Below are 14,863 nucleotides of genomic sequence, written 5' to 3' on the forward strand. Positions count from 1 at the left end.
CTAACGGGATTGGGCAATGACAGGATGGTATGGCCACACCTCGGCTCCTTGGGGCTTTCTCGGGCGAGTGTGTGGGGACAGTGTCTGAGGCGTTGCTTGGTCATGGGAGGTTGTCTGGGGCTCCTTGGCTCCCATTGTTTCTGCTGGCATGGCGGCATCTTTGGGCCCGAGGAAGCGACTGGGTATGCAAAAGCGGTTCTTACACAAACATTGGCCACGGAAGTGCTGGCATGCCTTGGGCTGTGAGACATACTCAAACTGGGCTTAACCTTAGACACGTTGATCCCAAATACCAGTTTTAGGTATAACCACTCACTCCTTCCCTCTGTTTCCGGCCAGCACCATTATACTTAAGCTGGGTTCTGTGTCACCCGCTTTAAATGCTCCACACTTGTCACCAGACTGGCTGAACTGATTACACAACACAATAAGCACAATATGCACAACTATAACATCACATTTCATCTCACCTTAAACAGTCAACTCTTCCCTGCACCATCCATTTTCTACACTGACTCCCTCTTCCCTGTTCCCTTCTCTGTCACCTTCGTGTAACACTGTTATACTCTCCCTTTAATAAAGTGTTTCTTACCCTTCCTTAGGGAGGGCTGGTGATGGTCACAATTATGCAATAAAATTAATTGTTTTATTTAATTGCAATAACAAAACATGCATTCCTGTCTTAAAAAGATTGCACTTCTTGTAGTGTTGACCTTTGACAGTATGTGCAGACAAAGAAAAAAGAACCCCCACCCAAACAAACATGAAAACCTTTCTGTAAAAACAGATCCCAGTGTCACCTCAAGAGGATAATCTCTGTACTTGGAAAATAAAAATGCAGGGAGAAATTATTCTCGATGCATCAACATAAAAACATAGATGGTAATTTAAATGTATATGAATTAGACAATCATACAGCTCATGAGCACAGTGCATTTAAACAATACGTTAAACTATTCCTACACACGAAAAACATGCAAATCACTTTTTAAAATCTTGCTAAACCCATCTGTAAGTTACTGTTTATTAGTCACATTAGATTAAAAGTGTTTACTTGATAATACACTTCCTGTTCATCAAAGTGAAACATAGACAACTGAGACTGTAAATGTTATTCATTGACTTTTCACAACTCGATTTTATCTCCTCGCATATACTAAAAAGTCAACCGTAACAATTTGTTGTGCAGATTGCAAATGTGGGTTGGACTAAATGGAAAAGTATTGCAGTGGTTTAAATCCTACTTGGAGGAGCAAAGTTATTTTGTAAGCATTGGAAACTTTGAATCTGACAGATTGACAATGTCCTGTGGGGTTCCTCAGGGTTCTGTTCTTGGACCCCTTCTCTTTAGCCTTTATATGCGTCCTTTAGATTTGTTATGCAGCCATTGGAACATTAGCACAAAACCTTTGTGAGACTCAAAGGAATGAGAATGTCTTGAGTTTACAATGTGTCTGCATCTTGTCAAGCTATCATCATTTCCCAGCACAGTATGAAAGATACCGTTTCTAGAAAACCCAAGGTGGATTTAAATTTTAACTTTGGTGACTCCAACCTTTCACCAGAATGGAAGGAGTACATAAGTAATCGCCTCCGTGATCTCCCTGAAGTCTTGCCATCGGCCCCTCCGACCACCACCAACACTCACTCATACACAACATTCATACTAGGCAATGTGGGTAAAGTGCCTTGCCCAAAGACACAATGACAGATACCACTGAGGTGACTGCCACCCTACTGTGGCACCTGGATTTCTCAGTGGTCTCCCATCCACCTACTAATAAGGCCCAGACCTGCTTAGCTTCCGAGAGCTAACGGGATTGGGCAATGACAGGATGGTATGGCCACACCTCGGCTCCTTGGGGCTTTCTCGGGCGAGTGTGTGGGGACGGTGTCTGAGGCGTTGCTTGGTCATGGGAGGTTGTCTGGGGCTCCTTGGCTCCCGTTGTTTCTGCTGGCATGGCTGCATCTTTGGGCCCGAGGAAGCGACTGGGTATGCAAAAGCGGTTCTTACACAAACATTGGCCACGGAAGCGCTGGCATGCCTTGGGCTGTGAGACATACTCAAACTGGGCTTAACCTTAGACACGTTGATCCCAAATACCAGTTTTAGGTATAACCACTCACTCCTTCCCTCTGTTTCCGGCCAGCACCATTATACTTAAGCTGGGTTCTGTGTCACCCGCTTTAAATGCTCCACACTTGTCACCAGACTGGCTGAACTGATTACACAACACAATAAGCACAATATGCACAACTATAACATCACATTTCATCTCACCTTAAAACAGTCAACTCTTCCCTGCACCATCCATTTTCTACACTGACTCCCTCTTCCCTGTTCCCTTCTCTGTCACCTTCGTGTAACACTGTTATACTCTCCCTTTAATAAAGTGTTTCTTACCCTTCCTTAGGGAGGGCTGGTGATGGTCACAATTATGCAATAAAATTAATTGTTTTATTTAATTGCAATAACAAAACATGCATTCCTGTCTTAAAAAGATTGCACTTCTTGTAGTGTTGACCTTTGACAGTATGTGCAGACAAAGAAAAAAGAACCCCCACCCAAACAAACATGAAAACCTTTCTGTAAAAACAGATCCCAGTGTCACCTCAAGAGGATAATCTCTGTACTTGGAAAATAAAAATGCAGGGAGAAATTATTCTCGATGCATCAACATAAAAACATAGATGGTAATTTAAATGTATATGAATTAGACAATCATACAGCTCATGAGCACAGTGCATTTAAACAATACGTTAAACTATTCCTACACACGAAAAACATGCAAATCACTTTTTAAAATCTTGCTAAACCCATCTGTAAGTTACTGTTTATTAGTCACATTAGATTAAAAGTGTTTACTTGATAATACACTTCCTGTTCATCAAAGTGAAACATAGACAACTGAGACTGTAAATGTTATTCATTGACTTTTCACAACTCGATTTTATCTCCTCGCATATACTAAAAAGTCAACCGTAACAATTTGTTGTGCAGATTGCAAACGTGGATTGGACTAAATGGAAAAGTATTGCAGTGGTTTATATCCTACTTGGAGGAGCAAAGTTATTTTGTAAGCATTGGAAACTTTGAATCTGACAGATTAACAATGTCCTGTGGGGTTCCTCAGGGTTCTGTTCTTGGACCCCTTCTCTTTAGCCTTTATATGCGTCCTTTAGATTTGTTATGCAGCCATTGGAACATTAGCACAAAACCTTTGTGAGACTCAAAGGAATGAGAATGTCTTGAGTTTACAATGTGTCTGCATCTTGTCAAGCTATCATCATTTCCCAGCACAGTATGAAAGATACTGTTTCTAGAAAACCCAAGGTGGATTTAAATTTTAACTTTGGTGACTCCAACCTTTCACCAGAATGGAAGGAGTGCATAAGTAATCGCCTCCGTGATCTCCCTGAAGTCTTGCCCTCCATGATCTTGATTTTGGCTATATGTGTAAAGTAAGACACAACATTAAACTCTATGATGAAAGTCCCTTCAAACATTGTGCCAGACCAATACAGTACATCCCAATGATATTGAAGCGGTCAGATGACACCTTCATGAGTTACTGTACTGGCAGCTGGAATAATCAGAGAGTCAAAATCTTTATTCTCGTCAGCAATTGTTGTGCGTAAGAAAAGTGATTTGGTTTATGCATAGACTACAGGAAGTTGAATGAGCAAACAATCAAGGATGCGAATGCGCTTCCCAACCTTGAAAAAACGTTTTCCGCATTAATTGGTTCAAAATGGTTCTCTGCTTTCGATTTAAAATCTGGGTATTATCAAATCAAAATGAATGATGATAAGCCTAAAACTGCTTTTCTGACACCTTTCTGATTTTGGGAGTCTAATTGTATGCTGCAGGGTATAAATAAAGCACCAAGCACATTTCAGAGATGGATGAAAAGCTGTATGGGCGACCTAAATGTAAAAGAAGTACTTGTATTCTTGGATGATCTCAGTCTTTTCTGATAGTTTAGTAAGTAAGTAAGCAAGTAGAAGTTTATTTATATAGCACCTTTCAAGAGCAGAAACGTCACAAAGTGCTTCACAATCAGAGAAATAAAACAGAGTTAATACAAAAACAGTCACAATGCAAATTACAGACAGATTAGACAAAGGCAAGTCTGAACAGATAGGTCTCCAGCTGCTTTTTAAAAACGTCCACAGAGGTCAGGGCTCTCAATTCTGGAGGTAATTTGTTCCAGTTTTTAGGGGCCACAACCTCAAAGGCACAGTCACCTTTGGTTTTTAACCGTGTGCAAGGGACAACCAGCAGACCCTGGTCAGAGGACCTCAAGCGACCTGCTGGTATAAGGCCTCAGCAGCTCAGTGACATAAACTGGAGCTTGACCATGCTAGGCTCGAAACACAATAATAAGAACTTTGTAGTTAATACAAAAACTTATGGCGAGCCAGTGTAAAGACTTAAGAATAGGTGTCATATGAGACCGTCTGGATAATCCAGTCAACAGTTTGGCAGCAGCATTCTGGACCACTCGTAGGCAGTTCACAGAAGTGACACTAAGACATGTAAACAGTGAATTACATGCTGGTCTAGACTCAGAGCCTGACCAATATGGACCCCCAGATTACGCAGGGCAGGTTTAACAGTAGAGGAAAGAAAACCAAGAAATTTATTTACCTCGGAACAACATGCAACAGCTTGGAGACATTTTGTGGTTTAAAAGACAACTGAATGCCATCTGCATAACCATAATAAGACACATCTTTAAAAGTTCTTATAAGATGCCCCAGAAGGAGCAGACACAACAGGAACAACAGAGGCCCAAAATAGATCCTTGGGGAACACCACAAAATAGGTTTTCAAAACCTGGCCAATGAGCTGGAGAGCTCAAATGATGTTTTATATTTTGGGTATAGCCCTCAAGATGGTCACAAAAATTGTCATGGTTTTATCTTTGTTTTGGTTTCTCTTCCACCTCCCCCTTCCCCCCTCTTTTTTCCTTCTCTCTCTTTCCCCCACTATCTCATTCTCTTAATCACAGTACAGAATACAAGATACAGTGCAATGCCAATCAAACATGTGAATATTGTTCCTATTAATAGCTAATGCTGTGAAGACAGGTAATGGAGTGCGCCTAATTTCCTGGAATACTATGGGTATCAGTGATGTGCCGTGAGCACTAGGGTTGGGAAGGCAGAGCGTTGCAAATTGAGACCACCAATGTCAACACCGATGACAATTCCATATGTTTCTGCTGGCAAGTGTTAATCTAACAAAATCAACATTGTAAAACACCATTAAAGATATATATATATATATATATATATAAATATAGCTTCCATACTCTCCCAACAAGATATATCTCTTGACATGGCAGCACATCCGTTGTTTGTGTTGGAAACACAGAAACGCGGAGAAAAACAACAACAACTCAGATCAGCCTCAGTGACGCGCATCCACAATGTTAATCCTTCCTTTTGTACCATTCACTGTGGAAAGTACGAAACATTTTCTGACCTTAACCTTTGCTGAAGGTCTGGTAACTCAGGTCTTGGTCTCCCATCTTTTAAAAGCTGTCATTTTTCTTCAAAAGAAAGTTTCTCTATCGTCTCTAGTGCTGTCATCCTTCCTGTAGTGTTATCCCGCCCACTAGCTAGAGAACGTAGCAGGCCACGCTTTATCAATTAACTAATGCACTGTGAACTTACATATAGCATTTAGCATAGTGCAGTTACGTACGTCCAAAGGCAGCATAGAGAGCTGCCTTTTTACGTAAATGGTTTTCATCTTGAGGAACTGACTGCGCATGTGCAAACTTAAAAACATGCTATGGAAACAGAGGTAGAGCAGCAATATGCTTTTGGGAGAGGGCGTGGCCGCCCCCTACCTTACAGCGGAGTGAGACTGTGCAGTGTCTCTGCCATACCAGGAAATACAAATATTTAGTCATTTGAGATATGAAAAGCACAAAATGCTGACACTTTCAAACTTATAGGTACTGTAGGCTATCAGAAATGGAAAAATAAATCATTTATAATTATATTATAATTAAAACAAATAATTAAAATATCAATTCACCCTTGGGTAGGCACTGCCTACCTTGCCTACCCTGACTGCACGTCACTGAAGGGTATGAACAACGCGATTAAAATTGATAAGGTCTTGACATACTGTATTTACAGCATCCTAAAGGGGACATGATGTTTCTGCAAGAAACACATCTCAAAACATCTGACACCCCACATTTTAAGAGGGCGTGGATGAGCCATTTATTCCATTCAAATATTGCAGATAAAGTTTGAGGGGCAGCCATCATCATTCATAAAAAGTTCCAGTATAAGCCAGCTTCAGAATGTACCAGTGGTCTTACTTTCAGTTTATGCACCCACCTGGGACAATGACCATTTTTTTACGAGGCTCTTTGCAAAAATCCCAAACGCTGAGAGTCACCGTATTATCATAGGTGGGGATTTCAACCTGGTGCAAGATGTGATTCGCGACAGATCTTCCCCTGCACAAACCACAATATTCAAATCAGCAAACATAAAAGAAACTTACGCATTGCAGTTGAGCATTTCAGATCCATGGAGGTTTAAAAACACCCAAGGTTGAGCTTTCTCTTTTTTTCCCATGCACACTATACATTCTCCTGGATTGATATATTTTTACTTGATTGCAATCTCCTAGACTGTGTGAATGCATGCAAGTATCACCTAATAACTATTTCTGACCACGCTCCCACCACACGTGCACTATGGAGGTTGAGTTTGCATTTGCTGTCGGATAATGAGTTTAAAGATTTTGTTGTGACTCAAATCCATTTCTATATAGAGTTTAACGATACCCCTGGTGTCAAAAGTAGCATTCTGTGGGAAGCGTTTAAAGCTACTATTCGAGGTCAAGTAATATCTTATATTTCCCAAATGAGAAGAGCTGAACGGGCTAGGCTGGTGGAAATTACAGATGAAATTTACTCCATCTCTCCATCACCCACCCTCTATAAGAAACGGCTACTATTACATTCGGAACACGACCATTTAATGGCACGCGTAGTGGAGAGACAGCTGCCACAATCAAAACAAAGGCAGCTTTGTGACCGCAAAAAAGAAAAATACACAAAAGGACAACAGAAATGCATAAAATGCCTCACAACAAATAAGGCAACAACAAACATACACAAAATGACAGAAAAACACACAAAAATGCTTTTAAAATGTTTTGTTGTTTTCTGTATTAATGCTCAGATTGGTCACTATTCTAAATGCTGACATGAATGTTGATCATGTGGCCCTCTGATCAAACAAACACATTTTTATGGCCTCGCTGTTGCCTACCTCTAGTCTAAAACATTAAAGTCACAAAGTAAATAGATAAAAACAGTAAGGTGTTTTATCTGCTTTCTGTGAAGTGTCTTGTGATAACCATAAACAAACACACAATAAGCCCCCCTGCACTAAGAAATGGTAAATGCAAAATAAATAACTTTATTTGTACAAATGAATGTGTCTTTTATCAGATTTTACCCGAACCACCGCTGCAGCCAAAGTCTCACTCTGAACTGAGTTCCAAACTTGAGAGCCCTGGAACTGTGAATTATGAACTATGAATTATTGATGTACTGTAAATTGACTAACTTTTTGTGTATGTATATAATATAGTTTCACGGACATAACCTCTCATTGTTGCACTAAACACTTAATAATACATTTTACTTGCATACACATGTTTTGTGTTGTGTGATTAATATACTGGTCTTCAACCTCCATGAGTGAAGTTATCAGAGCTACTGATTCTAGCCTGGGATTACTGGAAATGTTTTTTTGATAATAAACTTTCTGTTGATCAAAATGAAACACAGACCACTGCGGCTGTGAATGCAAAGCAAAAGTAAAAGTTATTCATTAACTCGGGGTGACTTTTCACAACTCTGTTTTATCTCCTCGTATATACTAAAATGGAAGCTATAAAGTCATTAAAACCCTGCTTCATTGAGAATTGCACTTTAAATGCCCAGATTAATCTACATGTATCCAAAACTGTCACAGATAAGATCAGCACAAAAGAAAAATTGTGCACATCAACAAATAAAATATCCTGATAACATCATCTTTAGATTTAGCTTCCCTACACTTTGACAGGGATCTTAAGGTTTTAATACTATTAGAATTCAGACATTAAAATTTTTTCAGAACCCTAGGTCCTCACAAGTGTAGAAAGAGTAAAAAAAGATAACATTAGATGCCTCTATACTGGCTAACTATAGACCAATTAGCAACCTTCCTTTCATGACCAAGTAAATTGAGAAAGTGGTCTTCAACCAACTGAGTCAATTCTTAACCTTCAACATAATATTTGATAAAATTCAGTCAGGCTTCTGTTCTCATCACAGCACAGAAACAGCTCTTATCAGGAGAAGTGTCTGTTCTCATTCTATTTGGTCCATGATGCATTTGACACTGTAGACCTTAACATTTTGATGTGAAGATTGCAAACGTGGGTTGGACTAAATGGAAAAGTATTGCAGTGGTTTAAGTCCTACTTGATGGAGCAAAGTTATTTTGTAAGCATTGGAAACTTTGAATCTGACAGATTAACAATGTCATGTGGGGTTCCTCATGGTTCTGTTCTTTGACCCCTTCTGTTTAGCCTTTATATACTTCCTTGAGGACCAATTCTACAGAACTGCAAGGTTGCTTATCAGCTATGCAGACGACACACAACTATATCTATCACTGAACCCAGATGACTATGGTCCCATTGAAGTGTTGTGTGACTGCTTAGAAAAGGCTCTGCCGTCCCGGGGCTGTGTGCGCCGCATACCGGTATGACAGTCTGACTGGGACCCTTGTGGGGGTCCTGACTTTGACAACCACTGTTGTCCTTGGGTGGGCTGCTGCCAGTGCTACTTTTGTTCTGGTTCCTTCTGGCCTGGAGTCCGATCTCTGCTGAATCTGGGCCCACTGGCTGCCTGCCTGTTCGGCGCAGTCCTGGCCGTCTCCTGTGCGTGGGCCTTTGCTCCTCCACTGGGGTCTCAGGCAGGGGGCGTTCTGGGCCTTCCCCTCGGGGGGGTGGGTTGGGTGCTGGGGCAGGTGTGGGTGTGAGGGGGTGATTGTTGGTGAAGGACCTGGGGGTTGGGGTCGGTGGCGGTGTGCGCTGGGTCCTCGACTCCTTGAGGCTTTCTCGGTGAGTGTGTGGGGACGATGTCTTGTCACCAGACTGGCTGAACTGATTACGCAACACAATATGCACAACTAAAACATCACATTTCACTCTCACCTTAAAACAGTCAACTCTTCCCCGCCCCTTGCATTTCCGACACTGACTCCCTCTTTCCTGTTCCCTTCTCCCTCACCTCGGTGTAACACTGTTATACTCTCCCTTTAATAAAGTGTTTCTTACCCTTCCTTAGGGAGGGCTGGTGATGGTCACAATTATGCAATTAATTCAAATTAAATTAATTCAATTATTTCATTGCAATAACAAAACATGCATTGCTGTCTTAAAAAGATTGCACTTCTTGTAGTGTTGACCTTCGACAGTATGTGCAGACAAAGAAAAAAGAAACCCCCTAAAAAAATCATAAAAACCTTTCTGTAAAAACAGATCCCAGTTTCACCTCAAGAAAGCTCATGAGCACAGTGCAGTTAAACAATACGTTAAACTATTCCCACGCATGAAGAACATGCAAATCACTTTTTAAAATCTTGCTGAACCCATCTGTAAGATTAACTTCAGCAGATCTGTTGCACAAAAAAACGTATAGGCCTATTTTTACTGCTACTCCCTTTTGTGTTTGATCTTCACCATAAAAACAGACGTACGTGTCACCGTTTATTTGCCACATTAGATTGTAGATGTTTTTTCATAACAAACTCCTCTGTTCATCAAAGTGAAACACAGACAACTGAGGCTGTAAATGTAAAGCAAAAGTAAAAGTTATTCATTGACTAGAGTTGACTTTTTACAACTCGGTTTTATCTCCACACACACTGTAATCCAATTACTTTATATAGACATTTTGATTGTTTGTAAACATTGATGTATTTTGTTGGGCGGGGCTTAGCCTGGAGGCACACACACACAGCCAGGCAGGCAGCGCATTGGTTTCAAGTGTTCATTTGTTATGGTGAAGTGTTGTGAAGTGTCGTAATGTGTGCACTGTGTGTGTCTGCTGGATGGAGGCATATTGTGCTTGCTTTTAAAATGTAATCCATCTCAGTAATCCCTGTTAAAATACATGTATTCTGATTACATGTTTTTTAATATACTGTAACGAATTGCAGTTACAATTCTTTTGTATCCAGACTACATAATGCCATTACTTGTTATTCGTTACTCCCCAAGCATGCGTGTTGCACATTAGCGCTTGTTGCATTTTAAATATTATTTAGTATATTTGGTCTGATACAGGCTGTACAGGGAGAAGCTGGGAAAATAAAGCAAAGGCCATTATATTCTCCAACACAATAGATCAAAGTTCATTCAACCATGAACTGAGCAAAGATATTTATATTTGATATAACTGTGTATGTTAAATATTGTGTTATCTAGAGTGACAGAAAATAAAACAACAGTTTATTCATTTGTTTCTCTTTTAGGTTTACACACAATTTATTCCATCTGTTATCACTCTCTGTGGAGTTTGTTCAGCCCCGGTATGTTTGGCCTTTAGACCGTTGTTTCACCTCGTCAATCTTCCTTTTTTCACTTGCTTTACCATGTAATCGCACATCAACCATAGTCAGGCAGCCAATATTAATGCCCCAAAACAGCTTATGGAGCACCGTGTTTGTAAAAAAGATCACTGATTGGCAAAAAAGTAGCGTCATGCTCCTGGATATCTAAAGCTTTAATACAGAGCCAAGAGAAGGAGCAGAGGTCCAGGGTCCTCTCAGAAGACATTGAATGACAATGTGCTCAAAGGTTTTTATGGATTTTTGACCAAATGAAGCAAAAAAAGAAAAACGAACTGTACATACTGCAGCTTTAAGGTGTAGGACAACAGGTACAAATATCTGAACTGAGCTAAATGCTATTGGGTGAGATTTGCCCCATCCACTCAGGCCATGAAAAGGTATTTTATGTATTACTTTGCAAACATGTGACTAGGTTCACTTAGATGTATAAGTAGCTTTTCACATCTATAAATGACAAAGTAGTAAAGGACTAATCTATTATATTTAAATAAATGTTTTACCTCAAGAGCATAATCTCTCCACTTGGAAAATAAATATTGGGGGGTTAATCTTCTTTATGCATGAACATAAAAAGTAGACAGTTAAGTTGAATGCATTATAATGTTTGCATATTCATGGTAGAACAGTGCCACCTATTGGTAACATCAGCTAACAGAGAGTCAGTGAGTTTGTGAACATGTATGTCAGACGTAAACCCATGACTGAAAAGCACGTTGTTGTGAACCTGGTCTATAACAAATAATGCACATTACAGTGGCAACAAGGATTAAAACTCTAGCAAGATTGAGGAATTCAGGAGTAATGAAGAGGACAGATGGACAGGAATAGCATAGCTAACAAGCTAAGCTTGATAAAGAGCTACACACCTGTGCAAAAATGATGGGAAACAATGCTGCCCTTCCACCTTTTCAAATAGAAACTGACCCTGGTTCTGGAATAAATATATGCAAAGGTTTGAGAATTACACCACTGCAACTAATATAACTGGAGATGCTAGGCTGAAAGCGCACACTGCTATTACACATAGCAGGGAAGCGCGTGCATGACATCTATGACACGTTAGCAGCAGCAAATGATAAGTATGCAGGCAGAAAAGGAGGGAGGCACAACAGCAACTGTCACTGCTACAGGCCAAATATGTGCAAGGGAGAACCCAGACAACAGCAAAAGGTCAGAAAAATGTCATGCCATTACTCGCTGCACAAACTGTGGTCGTAATTATCCCCATAATAATGAATTTCTCGCTATAATTAAAAACTGTAGTCTGTGGCAAGTAAAATCATTTTGCAAAGCGGTGCCGTTCAAAACCGAAAGGCACATATTGAAAACAGAAGGGGAGCTGAAAATCCTGCTGACGACATGTCTCGTTACCCCCTGCCAAGGCCGACTGCGGACAGTACATGCACAGCAAAGGAATATGTGAACTTCATGGCAAGTCATGCAACACCTAAGGCCATGACACTTTCTGAGATAAAAGAAGAGACTCTCAAAAACACTGTCCTGCAAGAGGTTAGTGTTCATGTTCGACACGACACGACACATGGCACAAAGCTGAGCAGTCATGCCACGCAGACACGGAATTAACAATATTACAATACTCAGATGTCATACTGAGAGGAACCAGGACAGTGATCCCAACTGTTCTGCAGGATAGGAAGCTACAGATAGCCCATGAAAGACATGAGGAAATTGTCAAGACTAAAGCTCTTCTACAAAACAAGGTATTGTTTCCAGACATTGATCGCAAAGCAGAAGCTGCAGTACGCATTTGTCTTGCTTGTCAAGCTAATACACCTGTTGTACACACTGAGCCGCTGAAAATGTAATTTCTACCAGTATCCCCCTGGCTTAATGTTGGTGCAGATTTTTATTGACCACTTCCAACTGGGAAGTATTTATTTATCATCATAGACAATCACACACACTATCCAGCTGTGGAAGTTGTAAAGTCAACTTCAGCCAACACTGTCATTCCAATAATAGACAATATTTTCTCAATGCTTGTTATTTGTACTGATAATAGTCCTCCATTCAACAGTGATCAGTTCTCCAAGTTTGCAGATTATGTTATAGCTCCAAGCTAATACCATGGCAGAAAGATTCTGGCGCACCCTGGTCAAAGCTCTTCACATTACAGAAACCGTGGCATCCTTTGGAAACAACAACTGAACATCCTTCTGCGTGAGTATCGGTCTACACCGCACAGCACAATGGGAAAACTCAGCTAAAGAGCTGCTGTTTCAATGCAAAATGTACACAAAGCTCCCCTTCCTCGCTCATTCTCCAAGCAACAGCTCAGACTCAGAAGTGAGAGCGAAAGACAGTAAGGCTAAAAAAATAATGAAACAACATGCAGACTCTCATCGTCATTCCAGGACACACACATTCACTCCAGGTGAAGCAGGACTTCATTGTCAGCCCAAGCAAAATAAACTTATTGCTCCATACAACATCACGCCATACGTTGTGACCAAGGTAAAAGGTTCCATGGTCACAGGAGCAAGAAATGGACACTGTATTGTAAGGAGCTCCTCATTCTTCAAGAAGATAACTTCCAAACCACCAGCCAGCCAGATCTTACCAATGACAACTGTGTGACTGGAGATGTCCCACCTATCACACCAATGCCAACATAGCCCTCAAGAGGCATCAGACATCCCTCCACCTACCTTAAGGATTATACTATACAAAAAAAAAATGTTGTGAAATGTGGACTGGATTTGTAATACATTCTCGTGTCAGAGGTTTATTTTTGCATTTCATATAACTGAGAGTGAGGTCACACACGTAGTGCCTTGTAACTGTTTGAAAATATGTTTAAGACAGATTGTTTTTGTTCAATTGTAATAGAATTTATAGAGAATATAGTTTGTGATTAAGCTTTGCAAAGAATAACTTTGTTCAGCATGTAAGGCCACTCATTCAACAGTTGTGTGTAAGGCTAATGTTATTAGCAATTATTGTAATCCTATTTGTTATTTTCCTTTATAACGGCAATGTGATGTTTGCACATTCATGGGAGAACAGTGCCACCTATTGGATCCAGAAGGTAACATCAGTTAATAGAGAGTCAGTGAGTTTGTGAACATGTAGGTCAGACAATAAAAACTATGTCTGATTACATCATTGTGAGACTGGTCTCGTGTTGTGTTCAAGACCACTCTATCCGAGACCAAGACTTGTCCGAGACCAGAATGCACCGAGACCAAGACAAGACCAAGGCTTTCGGGAGCCGAGACCAAGTCAAGACCAAGACCGAGACAAGCCGAGACCGAGACCATGAACATTTTTTTTTTTTCAATTTAAAAAAATATATGAATAAATAAAATTATTACAAGGTTCAACAGTTAAATAACATTCTCTCTTTAATTTGAGTTTCTTTTAAATACATTTGATGGACAAAAAAGGTGGCTGCAAAAAATTAACTAAAATATTAAAACTACTACTGCTACTGATAAATTCACAATTATTCTACATGTTTGAAAACAAGATTTTTATGTGTTTAAAAGCATTTCTGCCAAGAAATAATGATTCTCGATTCTGATTCCTTGAGTTGTGAAAGTCAACAGGTCACAGATTTTACAAGATACTTTTTTAGTTTGAAAAAGCCTTTACACAGGCCATTTTTATTAATTCACTTAGTTGATATAGTTTAATTTGGTTGCTGTAATGCAACTAGGATATTCAATTAACAAAGGTTTCCAACTGTAACTGGAAAAGTGAAACTTTATGAAATAAAACTACAAACAAGTTGTCATCAGTCTAAAAAAACAAAGAGCTACAGGAAGATGTGAAACTAAACAATTGTTGAGAAATATTATTATTATTCTGGATACAGTGGAAACAGAAACTATAAAAAATAATTATATTGTGAACCTGTTTATATTGTGAGGAACATATTATATACATAAATGTAAATGGAGTCTAAAGCCACAAAAAACACCACTTTAAAAAGAAAATAGACTAATATAAGACCTCTTTACAGTTATTTGACTCATTCTGGCTTGTGCAACTTGTGGTGATGACGCGCTGGTGACGACATAATCCAAGATGGCGGCGGCCCGGACTACAGCCGATACTATGTAATAAAGCCTTAAAAGACATGGATATAATGAAAAGAGTGGATGGACAGAGGCATAAACATGCAGACTTTCACACGGACACACACAGACTTATTAAACACACACGGACC

At 39.9% G+C, this 14,863-nt stretch overlaps 1 protein-coding gene across 1 annotated transcript; it reads right to left on the bottom strand.

Moving 5' to 3' along the window:
• LOC114469493 (proline-rich protein 2-like) lies at positions 1–10,694 on the bottom strand. Its single transcript, XM_028457038.1, has 4 exons — positions 10,683–10,694; positions 8,795–9,199; positions 1,851–2,051; positions 1–240 (listed from the first exon to the last, which is right to left on the bottom strand). The coding sequence occupies exons 1-4, from the start codon at positions 10,692–10,694 to the stop codon at positions 1–3; spliced, it is 858 nt and encodes a 285-aa protein (XP_028312839.1).
• Between the last annotated feature and the right edge of the window lie 4,169 nt (positions 10,695–14,863).

Source organism: Gouania willdenowi, chromosome 9 (genome assembly GCF_900634775.1).
Source record: "Gouania willdenowi chromosome 9, fGouWil2.1, whole genome shotgun sequence".
In the NCBI taxonomy this organism is placed as follows: Eukaryota; Metazoa; Chordata; class Actinopteri; order Blenniiformes; family Gobiesocidae; genus Gouania; species Gouania willdenowi.

Excerpts from the sequence above, each read along its gene's own strand:
- LOC114469493 (XM_028457038.1), bottom strand. Across the intron at positions 2,052-8,794 it reads CCAGTCAGACTGTCATACCG|CCCAAGGCATGCCAGCGCTT; the intron begins GTATGCGGCGCA and ends TATGTCTCACAG. Across the intron at positions 241-1,850 it reads GAAAGCCCCAAGGAGCCGAG|CCCAAGGCATGCCAGCACTT; the intron begins GTGTGGCCATAC and ends TATGTCTCACAG.